At 36.2% G+C, this 14,907-nt stretch overlaps 1 protein-coding gene across 1 annotated transcript; it reads right to left on the bottom strand.

Annotated features, from left to right (window-relative positions):
* Positions 1 to 7,079: 7,079 nt before the first annotated feature.
* Positions 7,080 to 9,247, bottom strand: LOC120524250 (late histone H2A.2.2-like). Its single transcript, XM_039746110.1, has 2 exons — positions 9,164 to 9,247; positions 7,080 to 7,594 (listed from the first exon to the last, which is right to left on the bottom strand). Exon 2 carries the CDS (start codon positions 7,560 to 7,562, stop codon positions 7,143 to 7,145), a length of 420 nt encoding a protein of 139 aa, XP_039602044.1. The 5' UTR covers positions 7,563 to 7,594; positions 9,164 to 9,247; the 3' UTR covers positions 7,080 to 7,142.
* Between the last annotated feature and the right edge of the window lie 5,660 nt (positions 9,248 to 14,907).

The following is a 14,907-nucleotide window of genomic DNA, read 5'->3' as shown; positions in this document are numbered from 1 at the left end:
AAGTCCTTCGAGTGGCAAAGGGGAGTCATTTAAAGTCAGTAGAGACTGGTTTGAAAATTTTCGCAAGAAGTGGCATTTAATTTTTTTCCCTGTGCTTAAAACTCTTAAAAAGTGTTTACAGCGAGTGGTTCGTAAGCGTCTAGCATGAACTCTTACAATGTTAATTTTCTCTGTTCAAGGGTTTCTCACTGTTATGCAATGTTTATACATTTAGTTTACTATAAAACTATGCATTCAATGATATAATTAACCATTTTTGTACTTAAATATATATTTACATACAGTTCATATAGTTTTGAACTAATTGTATTTACATACAATCTTATGGGGAAATTACGTTCGGGTCGCGTCCAGAGTTTTGGAACAAATTACGGTCGTGACCAAAGGTACCACTGTACTACTGAGAAACCATAATGAAACTTCAATATGCAATGTGGGATAACTATGTACAAATTCAGTAATATTTCAACATGTACATACATATATGTTTGGTATCATTCTTTTCAGAATTTATCAAACTTTAATGTGATGTTGTTAGGATTTTCATATTCTTATTCCATTTTTAAATTATAAACTAAAATATCAAGACAGTCGTGGTTTTTGTCAGTTACAACGAATGGATCATTTAGTCTCAAATATTCAGAGCATTGTGGACATCAGGTTAAAAGGAATACTCCAATCGGTAAGAGTAAATATTTTATTTTTATTACATATTTACAGAATTTCATGATTTTTGAATCCAATAAATAATTTTTCTTTTTTTAAATTTACAGATTTTACTAATATTCTGGCCGCAACTGGGGGTTGGGCACCGAAGGGGGCTTGCCCCCCTAGTATTAATATAATGAAATTATAGTGTTGCTTCTTAAAATAATGTTTTTTTCAGTTACTTTGAGCTAAGTCTAACAGTAGAGAATACCAATCCACACAAAGGTAATTAAGTTAAGTGTGAGCCTTTACTATAATCCAATGTCAGAAAACGTTGGGCTGGTTATATATAAAAAAAATGTATCCGGCAAAACTGAAACTGGAAGAAGCAGAAAAGGAATTAAGAAAGCTGATCCTGGGACTATTCTGATACATAATAGTGAGTCATGGCGGTTAATGATAAAGCAAGGATTAATCTACTGTCTGATCTATTTGTTTTAAAATAAGGGTTTTTATCAGCATATATTCTTATTATTACTTAGTATTACTAGGGCGCTATCTGTTTGTGTTTTATTGTGCTTAATTACTTTCTTTTTTTTCTAATTATTTCATCTTTACCGTAAACGAGACCTTTCAATATCATACCCTTGGTTTATTGTTATTGCTATTACTGCATTAAGACTTGTTATGCTTATTCTGGACACATTTTTAACACCATCACCCGGGTTTATTATCGGGGTGTATCATCTTAATGCACTAAAAGTGCAAAATTCTTTTTTTTTCATAAATAAAAAACTATATTGGTAATAGATAGCTCTATCTTTTAACCCTAAAACACCACTGTATGGGGGCTTGTTTTGCTTTGGACGTGCTCTGTCTCTGGGTATGTCAGAGGACTGGGACTGTGTGAAGTGGGCTTTAGCCTCACTTGGGGAGGCAAAAAGGGAGGGTGGGGGTTAAGGGGAGATCTATACCTAATCTATCCTCTTAATCTTTATAATTATAACTACCAACGTAATAATAAGCTGCATGGCAACAACTCTAGGGGAAATAGGAAATTAAGACCTAAGCTGTCTCACTTCCAGTTAAGACTATAAAATGACATCAAAAACTCAGAATCAGTGTCTCCATGATGGGACAGTTAACATCGGAAGCTGGAATGTTAAAGGCCTGAATCACAATTAAAGAGAAAGAAAGTACTCTCTCACCTAACAGGTCTAAATGCTAAAATAGTATTTTTACAGGAGACCCACTTACTAAGCAAGGATCAGTTCCGGCTGCAAAAAGACTGGACTGGCCAAATGTTCCATTCTAGTTTTACAAAGAAAACTAGAGGTGTGGGAATTCTCATACATAGAACAGTACCATTTGTAGCATCAGATGTAGTATTGAATCCTGAAGGGAGATATGTAATGGTCATGGGAGCATCTTGATAAATGTTTATGCAACCAATGTTAAGGAATTTATACAAAATTTATTTGCATCTATTCCCAATCTGAACACTCAAAGTGACTTTAATTGTGTTCTAAATCCACTTTTAGATAGGACTTCCTCCACAGGGGGAACGGCATCTAACACCGCAAAGATAATTACAAAGTTTATAACTGATCACAACTTATCAGACCCTGGAGGTTTTTAAACCCAAATTCAAGAACATATTCTTTCTACTCACCAGTACATCATTGCTACTCAAGGATTGATTACTTCTTTATAGACAATAACTTCTTGCCTAAGATTAAATCTTGCAAATACGATGCTATTGTTATTTCTGACCATGCACCTATGATCTTGGAGCTAAAATTACTAAGCCCCATACACTCACCCCACAGATGCGCCTCAACCGATTCTATTAGCTGACGAGAATTGTACGGAATTTATATCCAAACAAATCAAATTCTTTCTAGAGACAAATACATCCCCGAGATCTCTGCAGGAATACTCTGGGAAACTCTTAAGGCCTTCTTAAGAGGACAGATTATCTCATATCTTTCCCACAGAAATAAATCCGAAGCCAAGAAAGTAGCAGAGATAAAAAGCAAATTACTAAAATAGATGAAGAACATGCCAGACTACCAAGCGAGACTCTACATGAGAGGAGGCAGGCTCTACATTCAGAATTAAACCTCTTGACAACTAAAGAAACTGAACAACTAATCTACAAATCCAGACATCATTATTATGAACATGAGGAGAAAGCTAATAAGCTTTTAGCTCAACAAATTCACAAGCAAGAAGTGCGCAACACAATCTCGGTAATCACCAACACGAACGGAGATAAAATCGAACACAAAAATATAATGCACACTTTCAAAGACTACTATAAATCCCTACATACTACTGAGTTTAAAGAAGACAATACACAATCTAATGCATTTCTGGATACATTACAGATACCACAAATAGACGCTTTTAGTGTGGAGGAACTTGATAAACCTCTGGCGTTATCAGAATTACTAGATGCTATAAAGTCACTCCAAGGTGGAAAGCAGCAGGCCCTGATGGCTACCCTGCAGAATTTTACAAGAAATTCTCGCTCAGCTAGCTCCCCTCCTATTAGCAACATTTACAGAAGCCAGAGATAACCAATCTCTTCCACAAACCTTTCACCAAGCACTAATCACTGTTTTCCAAAACAAAATAAGGACTTATTAAAATGTGCATCATACAGACCAATTTCACTTCTGAATGACGACGTTAAAACACTCTCTAAAATCATAGCTAGAAGGATGGAGAAAGTACTCCCCTCGGTAATATCACAAGACCAAACTGGATTTATTAGGGGCCGACACTTATCTTCAAATCTTGACGCCTGTTTAATGTAATATACTCACCAACTAAATCAAACACCCCAGAAATATTATTATCATTGGATGCAGAAAAAGCATTCGACATGATTGAATGGAAATACCTTTTTACTACATTGGAGAAGTTTGGGTTTGGCCCGAACATTTGTGCATGGATTAAATTACTGTATACTAACCCAGAAGCTTCAGTTTGCATCAACAACATTTGCTCAGACTACTTTAAACTAGAACGTGGCACAAGACAAGGATGCCCTTGTCACGCTGCTGTTTGCAATTGCCATTGAACCACTGGCAATACATTGGCGAAATACTGATCAGATAAAGGGGATTAACAATCTCATTATATGCAGATGATATGATACTGTATATTTCGGACCCAGAAAATTCTGTGCCTGCAGTCTTAGCAGCACTCACAGAATTTCAAAAAATCTCTAGTCTCAGAATTAATCTGAATAAAAGTGTACTCTTTCCAGTGAATTCTCAAGCATATAATATTAGATTAGATACCCTACCTTTTATCATTGCAGAACAGTTTAAATACCTAGGGTAAACATCACAAGTAAACATAAAGCTCTTATCAACAAAATTTCGCGTCTGCATGGAAAAAATTAAACAAGACTTGCATAGATGGTCAACCCTTCATCTCACACTAGCTGGAAGAATTAACACTGTTAAGATGAATATTCTTCCTAAGCTCCTTTTTTTATTTCAAAACATTCCAATATACATTAATAAATCATTCTTTAGACAATTAGATTCAACAATAACCTCATTTATTTGGAATTCAAAACATCCATGCATCAAAAGAGCGACCCTACAAAGACAAAAGGCAGCATGGCTCTACCTAACTTCCAGTTTTATTACTGGGCAGCAAATATACAGGCAATATAAAGCTGGACACAAATAGAAAACATACACAGGCTTGGACCGCAATAGAAGTAAAATCCTGCAGTACTTCTTTGTATTCCTTGCTCTGTGCTCCAATAAACACACGTTATCGGCAATATACAAATAACCCAAATTGTGCTCCACTCACTTAGAATCTGGAACCAATGTAGAAAGCATTTTAAGACGGAGAAGCTTCTATCTGTGGCACCTCTGCAAGAGAACCACCTCTTTCAACCTTCACAAACATATGCAGTTTTTAATATCTGGAAAAATTTTGGAATTAACTTGCTTAGAGATCTTTATATAGACAACGTCTTTGAATCCTATGAACAATTACATTCCAAATCAGGAACTTTGTTAAACAGAACCTTCCAGATTTTCCTTATCTGGCACCCTCATCCATGCTGGAAAAAAATATTGCTCACTCTCAAGGACTTGGACTCCATCTCTACAATATAAAAATCATTTTACAATCCCTCCCTTTCAAAGATCCAAGAGGACACTGGGAAAAACATCTCTCAATTAATATATCAGAAAAGGAGTGGAAAGTAGCAATGCAGAGAATTCACTCGAGCTCCATATGCGCAAAGCATACAATTATACAACTCAAAATTATATATCGAGCACATCTGTCTCGACTAAAACTCTCCTAAATGTTTCCAGGGCATGATCCAACCTGCGAACGTTGCAACCAAGTCCCAGTCTCACTGGGTCACATGTTCTGGGCCTGCACCAAATTAACATTCTGGACAAAACTTATTACCTTTCAGATAGCCTTGGACTCACAATCCCTTCTAACCCATTAACAACGGTGTTTGGGGTTCTTCCAGAGGGGCTTAAAGTGGAGAAAGACAAACAAATTGTGATTGCATTCACTACACTTTTGGCACGCAGACTTATTCTGATAAACTGGAAGGATCCGTACAGACTTTTTTCAAAACATGGCAGGATCTAATCAGTAATATTTTAAATAAGCTCATGAAGCACACAGAATTTATTAATTTAGGTACGTTTACAAGCCTTAAATTTTACGCTGTTTGGCTTGCTCTCCCTCTCAGGGGTGGGGATCGATCTGTTCTTAACTCAATCTTTTGTAAAAACTTGATTGCTTTGTATGGATTGCAATAAAAAATAAAAATGATTCTTAAATTTACTTTAACTTCGTTGCAGATGGTATGAAGCCAAGATATTTCATGTTTTGTCTGGTCAACTTCATTTGTTAAATATACATCCATTTCTGCATGTCAAGCCTGCAACACATTCCAAAAAAAAAAAATTTGGGACAGTAATGAATTATTGCAACATCCCTATTGAGTCAGAAAACCCAATTTCAGTATTTTAGTTGGGTACAAACTTAGGAATTGTTAAAACTAAAATTTATGGAACCTTCAGTAATAGCCTTGAGAAACAGCCATTGCATTTCAATTTTATTGGGAGTGTTTAATGCCTACAATCTGTAGGAAAGCTCACAGCTTTAATACTTTCTAGTGTGCTAAATTTAGAAATGGCAGTACCACTATAAAAAGTTAGTGGAACAGGATATTACTAATGGGGGGGGTGAGAGAGAGAAAATTCTGGTTTTGCTTGTTACAAGCAAGGTGCAATACTGCCCATTTCCCAAACATTAGAGGATCAAGGTGCTTTCACTTGACACCAGTTTCCAATCAAGATACTTGGAAACAAGAGCCACTCAAGTAGGAAAAAGTCTTTTCCTGACCTAGGGGAGCAAAGGAATTGGAGAAGGCTGGGACTTGGACAGAATGGTCAAGTATGATCAGAGCACAAGACAATTTGGTTATTCAGTCCATATTGCCAAGAAAATGGTCTAGAAAAGATGCACAAAAAGGCCCAGAAGCATATGAACGGTGGGGTAAGAATTTTAAATTCCATTTAAGTGCCAAACCAAAAAAAAAATTTAAAAAATACATCGACAAATAAGACCGGCATACAGTGTTGTATTTGCAAGATACTGGTGTGTTTAACATAGTACATAAGGGTTGGGAAGACCAAGTCTGACAAATGTGATTAATATGCTTAATCTGACAAGTTACTCCAACTTGGGTAGACAAGCTTCCTGAATAAGATTCTTGAATAGATTAAAGAATTTAACCAGTCATGGAGACCAAAGTCTCAAAAGGCAAAGTCAATGAGTGACTATTTCATTTTACATGGGAACCCATTAGATAATGGTGCCAAGGAAGTGCTTATACACAGTTAAGATATACAAGTATTGTTATATACAGAAAGTAAACCTTAAAAAGGAGTGTCAACTCAGACTGACTATTAAGTTCTGCCCAATTTCCAGAGCAAGGCAATATTGAAGTGTAATATGTCAGGCAGACAAACTGCAGCTTTAAAGCTGCAATATTATTAACAATTACCCTGAATAAGTTCTAAAACAGAACTGTTAAATACCTTGACAGATTAACTTGTCCTTAATAAATAAAGCATTGCTTTGCCTATGCTTTTGGGTTTGGGTGAGGTTGTTTCCAAAACTTTATCAAGTTTAAAAAAAGGAAGCAGGCCAATATACTGAAAGCCAATGCATTAAGACTGCAGTTACAAGACCACCACACACACAAAACACCCACATGCCACACAGTAAACTTCCAACAATCCCAACCACCCATGTTGAGAGTTTGGCAAGAAAGCATTGTTACCATATATTGCTTGTTCCTAAGCCTGCCACCATTAATCGTGGAATTGCCAAAGAGAAGAAAAAAACACAAAAGATGTGAATTTATATATAAAAAAGCTTTATTTAATCAAGAAACTTAAAAACAAATAAAAGCTTAATACTTTCTAAAATTCCTGGGACTCAACATCTTTTTCATGATTAACAGAAGCATTTTTAGTCTTTTTAGGCAACAGCTGAGCCTGTATATTTGGCAAAACTCCACCTTCAGCAATGGTCACTCCTCCCAGTAACCTATTGAGCTCCTCATCATTCCTCACTGCTAGCTGGATGTGCCTGGGCATAATCCTCATTTTTTTGTTGTCCCTTGCTGCATTACCAGAAAGTTCCACTACCTCTGCAGTCAAATACTCAAGAACTGCTGCCAGGTAGACCGGAGCACCAGATCCAATTCTCTCTGCGTAGTGTCCTTTCCGTAGAAGCCGATAAATTCTACCAACAGGAAACTGGAGCCCAGCCCTAGAGGATCTGCTCTGAACCTTTAATTTAGCCTCAACAGCCACCACCTTCTTCCCACGACCAGACATTTCCAAGGCTTCTTTCGTACAAGTGCAGGAACCTTGAAATAAAAAGCAATGGAAGCTCCAGTTAGGTAGAAGACAAATCTTGGTTTACCCAAGACAGACTAATGTGGAAGAGAAACCGTTAGGTATTAGAGCATGAATAAACAAGAAATAAAAAAAAGCCAGCAAGAACCTTATGAAAAGGCCAAATGAAATTAAAACAAAAGGTTTTGTGAAATGGGAAAAGAATGATAATCTATACAAAATTTCAGAGACATTATGCACATTAAATAAGCCCTAAAACTGAGGGAAGTACCATTTAAATACTGAAATACCTTCAGCCACCAAATGGCTCAATTACAGCCAACAGCTTGTAAACTTTCTGGCATTGAAATAGCCTCTGCATGGCAATTTTTGGCAACTTTTTCCCTTCACCTCATATCTGACTCTGCCACATCTTTGAGCATGCACAATGAGCCACAAGATTACCAAGTCAAGCAAACCACATACTGTATATCCACTTTGCAAGCTATTCACTAGTTAAAATCACTGTACTTGCTAGAGTGCTAAGCCATATTTAGTCTTATATTTAAAAAAAAAAAAAAAAAAAAAAAGTAATGCCTCTAAAAGAATCAACCATGGACAGCATACAGCTCCACTGTTGGGTCCAGCCAACAAGCTTCATTTTCCCCCCCCACCACCAGCCCCTTGTATCCACCTTAGCAGCCATCAAGTTGCCATGCCAGTTTTAAGAGTAGGTAAAAAATGTTCTGCCAACTGTTGACATGGCAAATGCAATTTTAAAAACCCACATATATTCCAATGGTTAGTGCACCAGACATTAACACAAAATATTACTTGTATTTTAACCTCTTAGGGAGGCAGAACAGCTAAACTATAGAGTTATACAGTTCAGTTGAACAGAACAGTTAAACCTATACCAGCCTTGAATCTTCAGCACTACCATCAGGGTTCGATTTTATCCACGGTCAGGTTAACTACTACAGTCCAAACTGTTGCAAGGGGTGCACAGGAGGATAGGCGACGAACAAGCAGTTTAAGCCAAAAACCAGACAGCACAGATAGGACTTCAACAGACATCTGCTATACACAGAACTATGAACATGCTATCAGAAGACGACAACTCCCGTAAAAGCCTCCTTTGTTCTTCGGAAAAAACAAAACCACAAACATTAGAAGGACACGCATAAACATGGCGAGCTTACTTTTAGACACACCATACAAAGAAGCAGACAACGACGACTTAACGGCGGTTTTAAATGGAATAGGAAAATGTCATGATGTTGTTTACGTTTATCATACAAAGAAAAGCCAAGCAAAAAATGACACCTTTTATTGGCAAACTAAAAAATGTCAGCTTTCGAGGCAACTCAGGCTGAAGAAGGGCCGGAGTTGCCTCGAAAGCTTGCATACTGTAATCTTAGCCAATAAAGGTGTCATCTCTCTACATTCATAATGGCTAACACGGTACAACAACCTAGTACTTCATCATACAAAAAAAAGGTAATTTCGTCGTTATTTTTCGCATCGGTTCAAATGTTTCTATAACGCTTTACATGTAAGCCAGCTACCGCCAGGAAAGAAGAAATGGCAATGTGTCTTACCTGAGGAGAAGAAGAAGAAAAAAAAAATCAAAAAGTTGAACACACTCTAAGGCACACCTCAGCGTTTTAAATGAGGCGCGGTCCCGCAAAGAGTGCGTCACGGAACACGCACCTGCAAGCAACTAATACTAACGAGGCATTAATGGAGTACAGCGGGAAGGTTTAGGCATCGGCCTTCGCTGCTCTGACTAGCTGCGTTAATTTACAAACGTGATGAAGAGCTCTGACGGGTTTCCTCAAATACCTAAAAGCATGTTTGTTACAACCGAATAATGAGCAGGAGAGGTCAACATGGAAATTATGGAGAATGCGTACGAAACACATAGTATGGTGATATTTCTTTTACAGATTTATATTCTTCCATCAGTTTTCAAACCCACTTATTCTGGGTCGCGGGGAAGTTGGAGACAATCCCACCAAGCCATATATATATTTGATGAAAGTTAATCCCCCAGTGAAAAGTGAGATTAATTACCTTGCATTTTTCAGAACGGCATTTACCTTATAATAACTTAATAATATATTTGCACCAAAGACCAATAAGGTTAAGTGGTTTATTTCTGTTTCTGTAAGGCGAGTGACTCTTATCTACAGTTAGGTTAAGAATATTTATATGGAAACAAGCATCTGTGTATGTCGTGTGCTTATGAATTTTTTGTAGACTAAACAAAATGTCTCTGTATTTAATTGAAGGCTATATCTTTAACACTGCATAAAACTGAATTTGGATTGTCAATTTATTTTTAAATTCCAAAGTTTCATTCATATTCAAGGCATCAGTCACATTTATGGGCCAGTACGTAGTCTGTCTTTGGTAATATTCTCACAGAGAATGACTTTATTACAGCAATAAAAATAGATTAGAAAATAATATTTTTCTCTTTAAAGTATTTATAGAGTTAAACACTTTAAGTGAAAATTTGTCATACAGTAATAAGTTGCTTTCTACATATTGATTTCCCTTTTGTAACTTTTTGTTTCTCTGACATAGTTTCCAGTGATCCTCTGTATAGCAGTTTTTTTTTCTTATTTTAAGGAATTAGATTTTAAATTTAAAATCAAGCACTCATATGCTGCAATTCAGTTCAGTCCTTGATTATGAGGATTTAATTGTCTTTATGGAGTACTGGCATTTTGCTTCATAAAGCAAAATACAGACATTTCACTCCAGTGTTTTACGAATCCCTTATTTATCTCATCTAGTGCTTTCTGTACTGAAAATTAATACCTTTCACTTCCTTTATAAATAGTTAATGAAATTTTGCATTGACAGTAATATACACCACTGTTATAGTTTATAAGGGTTTAACTATTACTGTCATTATCTTTTTATTACATTTTCATTCTTTTTTTAATTTCCTGTGTGTCACATCACTTTCAGACATCACAGAGGTGAACTTGCTCCATTGCCTATAACCTTTACAATTTTAGGCATTTGCCTGGGCAGTTTTTTTTTTTTGAAGAGTTAATAGTTTGGTCCACCTCTCCTACAATTATCTGGTTCCTCTTTTTCAGTTATAGAATCAGAGTGACTAGTGACGTCGCAGGTCTTTTCTGAAAATTTTAATGTGACTATGTTCAAAACTGTCACTCGAGTCCTTTTCACTATTAGTAGATAACAAAGCTTGAATGTTCCCCTTTGTGGTCCTATGGAGAAGAACTTATCTTTGTGGTTTTATACACTGCATTTTTACCATGCCTACTATGAGAAATAATCTGGCCATAACTTTTTATATTGAACTGCTGAAGTCTTGTATGTTAATTATTGTTTTTTAGGTTTTAAGTATCATCATTCCATTTCTGATCCTAATAAGTTCAAAGGCTGAGCATATGCTAATGGTTCATGATGGCTTGTCTTCTTGACACCATGGTCTTGTGGACATTAAATTTGTAGACACAGGTTTTTTTGGATTTATGTAAGTCTGAAGTTTTTGTCATTATCCTTTTCATTAGCTACTTCTTTGTGTAATTATATATTTATTCATGATTTACAATCATATAAAAATTTGAATGTTCTGTACGAAAATACATTTTTAAATAAGGCAATCAAGCAGGTGCAACGGTCGTAACAATAAATTACAATTTAAACCTAAAATCATTTATTTAATTAATTGTCAGTTGCACCTATGCTACACCACTAATAATTAGCTAATTAAAAATAATTAGGAAAATAGAATATAATAAAATATTTTCAGAAAATAATTAAATAAAATGAAGAAATGTAGTTATGCATTCTAAAAGTATTAATGACAAAGTAAGATGTTCAGTTTATAGCATTAACTTAGATTTTGGTTAAATTATCAAAAAAATAAGGGTGTAAAATATCACATGAATGGTGGTGAATCTACAGTAATACCTTTTAATTCAGGAAAGCAAATTTGTTCTATAAGCAGGTCACACACAAAACTAAGTTCAAGGCCTCAAACATCTTTTCAAAGTGCCAATGACTTTGGGAAATTCTGTATAAATGTATTCTGGACTTACGATAACAATGTGATTTAATGCAACTATGTAAAAGACTGTTAAATTATGTTTTATACAACATCTGAGTGGAACTGTGGTGCAGTAAGGTAGCTCTGCTGTCTTACAGATACAACGTCCTAGGTTCAAATGCAGTTTCTATTCATGGTCTGTATGGAGTTTGCATACTCTCCCCATACCTGTGTGGGTCTTCTTCTGTGAACTTCAGAATTCTTATAAATAGGTAGATTTTTTGGGGGCAAATCTAAATTGTCCAATGTGAGTGTAATAATGCCTATCTACAGGATTATTTCCCACATTGCATCCAGTGTTGATAGTCCCCTGCAATTGTGACTTGAATTGAATGCGCTTGAAAATATGTTATGTAAATAGCTCACTGTCATTCATAAGTCCAGCACACTGTATACATTTTATAAATATAAATCACATAAAATCCTAAACTGCTTAATCCAATTAGTATAATTAAACATTCATATATCATGTATAGATTGTTTTAAATTAGGATCTTAAAACAATTACATATAATACTGTAAGAGTATGATAATGCAAGAATATTTTGAGACAACGCCAAATGCTCTAAGTATAGAGAAAAATAAAATTCAAGTCTGCAACACATTCAAGAGAAATAAACCTTTAGGGTGAATTGTGATTAGAAAGAAATACAGATCAAAATGCTATTTTTTTAACTAGCCATCTCTGGATGCTAAAATGTACTATGACACAGGCTTGTTTTAGTGGAAAATATAAAAAGTGCTAAAACCTGTGATAACACTTTCATTCCTTGGCCAAGTGGTATAACTCGAGCAAAGTGCAGCTTCTTCAAGCATCCATATACTTCATAGAATCACCTGTTTAGTGATTGCTTGTGAAATGAACATAGAAATGTAGCTCAATGTATGGGTATTGTTGGTAGCATGAGCAATCAATATCTGCAACAGATTTTTAAAAAGCAAGTGCAATACCATTCTGGGCAAAACTGGTGCTCACTCAGAAATAAGCCCAAATGATTTAGTGTTTTTTAATATTCTCCTAAATGTTCATCCCAAGAAATGACTAACCTTATACCATTGTTCCCTGAAGGAAACATAAACTGCTGCAGAGTGACAAAGTACTAATTGATACTGTATCACAGCTCCAGGGACCCAGCTGGCTGAAGTGTAAGTTCAAGTTTATTGTTATGTGTAAATAATATAAAAAAAATTCTTAATTGCACATCTCTTTAGAATAGTAACAATGATACAATACCAATAAAAGGACACACGCACACTCGTATAAAAATAATTATACTGTACATAGGTTGTAGCATATATAAAACTATCTACAATATATATTTTTAAGAACATCTACAATATTTTATTATGACTCTTCAGTAACCTTATCATCTATAGAAAGAAATTGTCTTGAAACTACTGGTGTAAGTGCACTGTATGGCCCTCCTGTATGGTTTACCAGAAAGGAATAGTAAGAAAAGGGACTGTACAGGATGACGGAGGTAATTAATTATACTGTCTATCCTGAAGAAAGCAGCTGGGTGATGGTAATATTCTATGCCACCAATATGAAGTGGTTTAAAGACTTGAGCTAGTTAGAACACAAGGATAAATTAATAGTTTCCTAAGATGTCTGATGAAGTAAAGGGATTGGTCAACTATATTTTTTCCAATGAATAAATGAGTTTTTGCAAACAACAACCCAGATTTTTATATAAATTGGTGACTGTAGTTTGTCATTTGTCCTGTTATGTATGAATGTGAATGTGTTTGTGTGTGTGTGTGTGTGTCTGTTTTTGTGTGAATGTGTCTTGTAATGAGACCAGTCCAGTGTCACAAAAAGAACACAAAGTAGCAACCAAAAGGTTTTGGGTAGCGGCCCTATACATTGTAGGTCGTTGAAACACAGAAAAGCAACTGGTATAATAGAGTTCAAAATGGAACTGATGCACAGGTAGAAAATGTTGGTATTTAAGGAGAGGCAGAAGAAGTGGTGTCATTGGGGTATAACTGGAAGTGACATCATCAGGGCCAGAACTAGGTGTAGTGTCATCAGGGCCAGGCAGAATTCCCTGAGAATGGTCTGCAGGAGAAAAAGAGAAAGGGTTCATGCGCTCAGCTCAATGGTTTGGCATGGAATTTCCCTCATTTGAGCCATTTAGCTGCCTTCCTTGTGCAAGTGTGTGAGACCAGATATTTAAAAAGAGAAGACGACAGAGGAAAAGTCATAAAAAATGAAAAGGAACATCATAATTTATGATTGAAATGGAAAAGTGAGAAAAACATCCCACCTGAAAAAATAGTGCAGCAATCTGTATAGAGGAGCTTCGATGGGCATAAAGGTATTGTTTTTGCTCTGTCTATTTAAATTTTGTACATTTGTCATGAATCTGAGTTTGTTTTATTTTTGCTATTAAGGATTTATTTTATAATTTTGATGTATGCAGTTTATGTTTTATGCTTGTGAATTATTTTAATGTTATGGTAGTGATGTCTGCACACACTATTTTGTGTGGATTTTCTGCATAGGGCTGTACCCATCTTGCATAGAGTTACCATGTTTGTTGATGGTCACATGAGTGTGTTGTGTGATGTCATGGCAATTTAAGATGGCAGTGAACAGCGATAGATTTCCTCATCTTATATATATATATATATATATATATATAATATAATTCACTAAGGCAAGACAACCATGAAAAGCACACCGGAAGGGGCGTGGATTCACTAAGCCGCCGACAAGTGAGATACCTATGGCACACACAGGAAGAAGCCACGGCCACCAACTCCAAGACCATTGGATACGACGACAACTCGCAGGGCCACACCCACCAACTCGGACACGACGACACAGAAAAAATGGCGTCATTTATGTTCATCTGTTGTAGAGGCCACATGCAGTGCAGGTCAGGTTAATGTCATGTACCTCCGAGCTACGTTGACTGTTCATAGAGGCATGTTTCTCGCGGAGGTGAATCGCCATATGCAGCATGTGAAACGGTTTGCGAGGGGTATCCGAAGGGATCCTTAACACAATCCTTTAAAATTGAGGTTAAAGCACAATGAAGGAATCAATCTTTAAAAACCAATAAGCCCTGTGCCTCTGTTTCATTACCGTCTCACCTGCTTCACCAATGCAGGCCCTGCAACAGTCGAGACGCTCTGTCAGCAGCTGACCTTCTCTGTGCCTGACCGGTTCACACAGAGGCAGCGCAAGAGAAAGCCGCGCCAGAGACAGACAGAGGCACACACACAGGCAGCTGGTGGGCGGCT

Source organism: Polypterus senegalus, chromosome 2, assembly GCF_016835505.1.
Source record: "Polypterus senegalus isolate Bchr_013 chromosome 2, ASM1683550v1, whole genome shotgun sequence".
Taxonomy (NCBI): Eukaryota; Metazoa; Chordata; class Cladistia; order Polypteriformes; family Polypteridae; genus Polypterus; species Polypterus senegalus.
The sequence above is the reverse complement of the archived record's forward strand: the minus strand, read 5'-3'. Positions and strand labels throughout refer to the sequence as shown.

What these genes read in the sequence shown, in the direction of transcription:
- LOC120524250 (XM_039746110.1), bottom strand. Translation starts at nt 7,562, where the DNA reads ATGTCTGGTCGTGGGAAGAAGGTGGTGGCTGTTGAGGCTAAATTAAAG.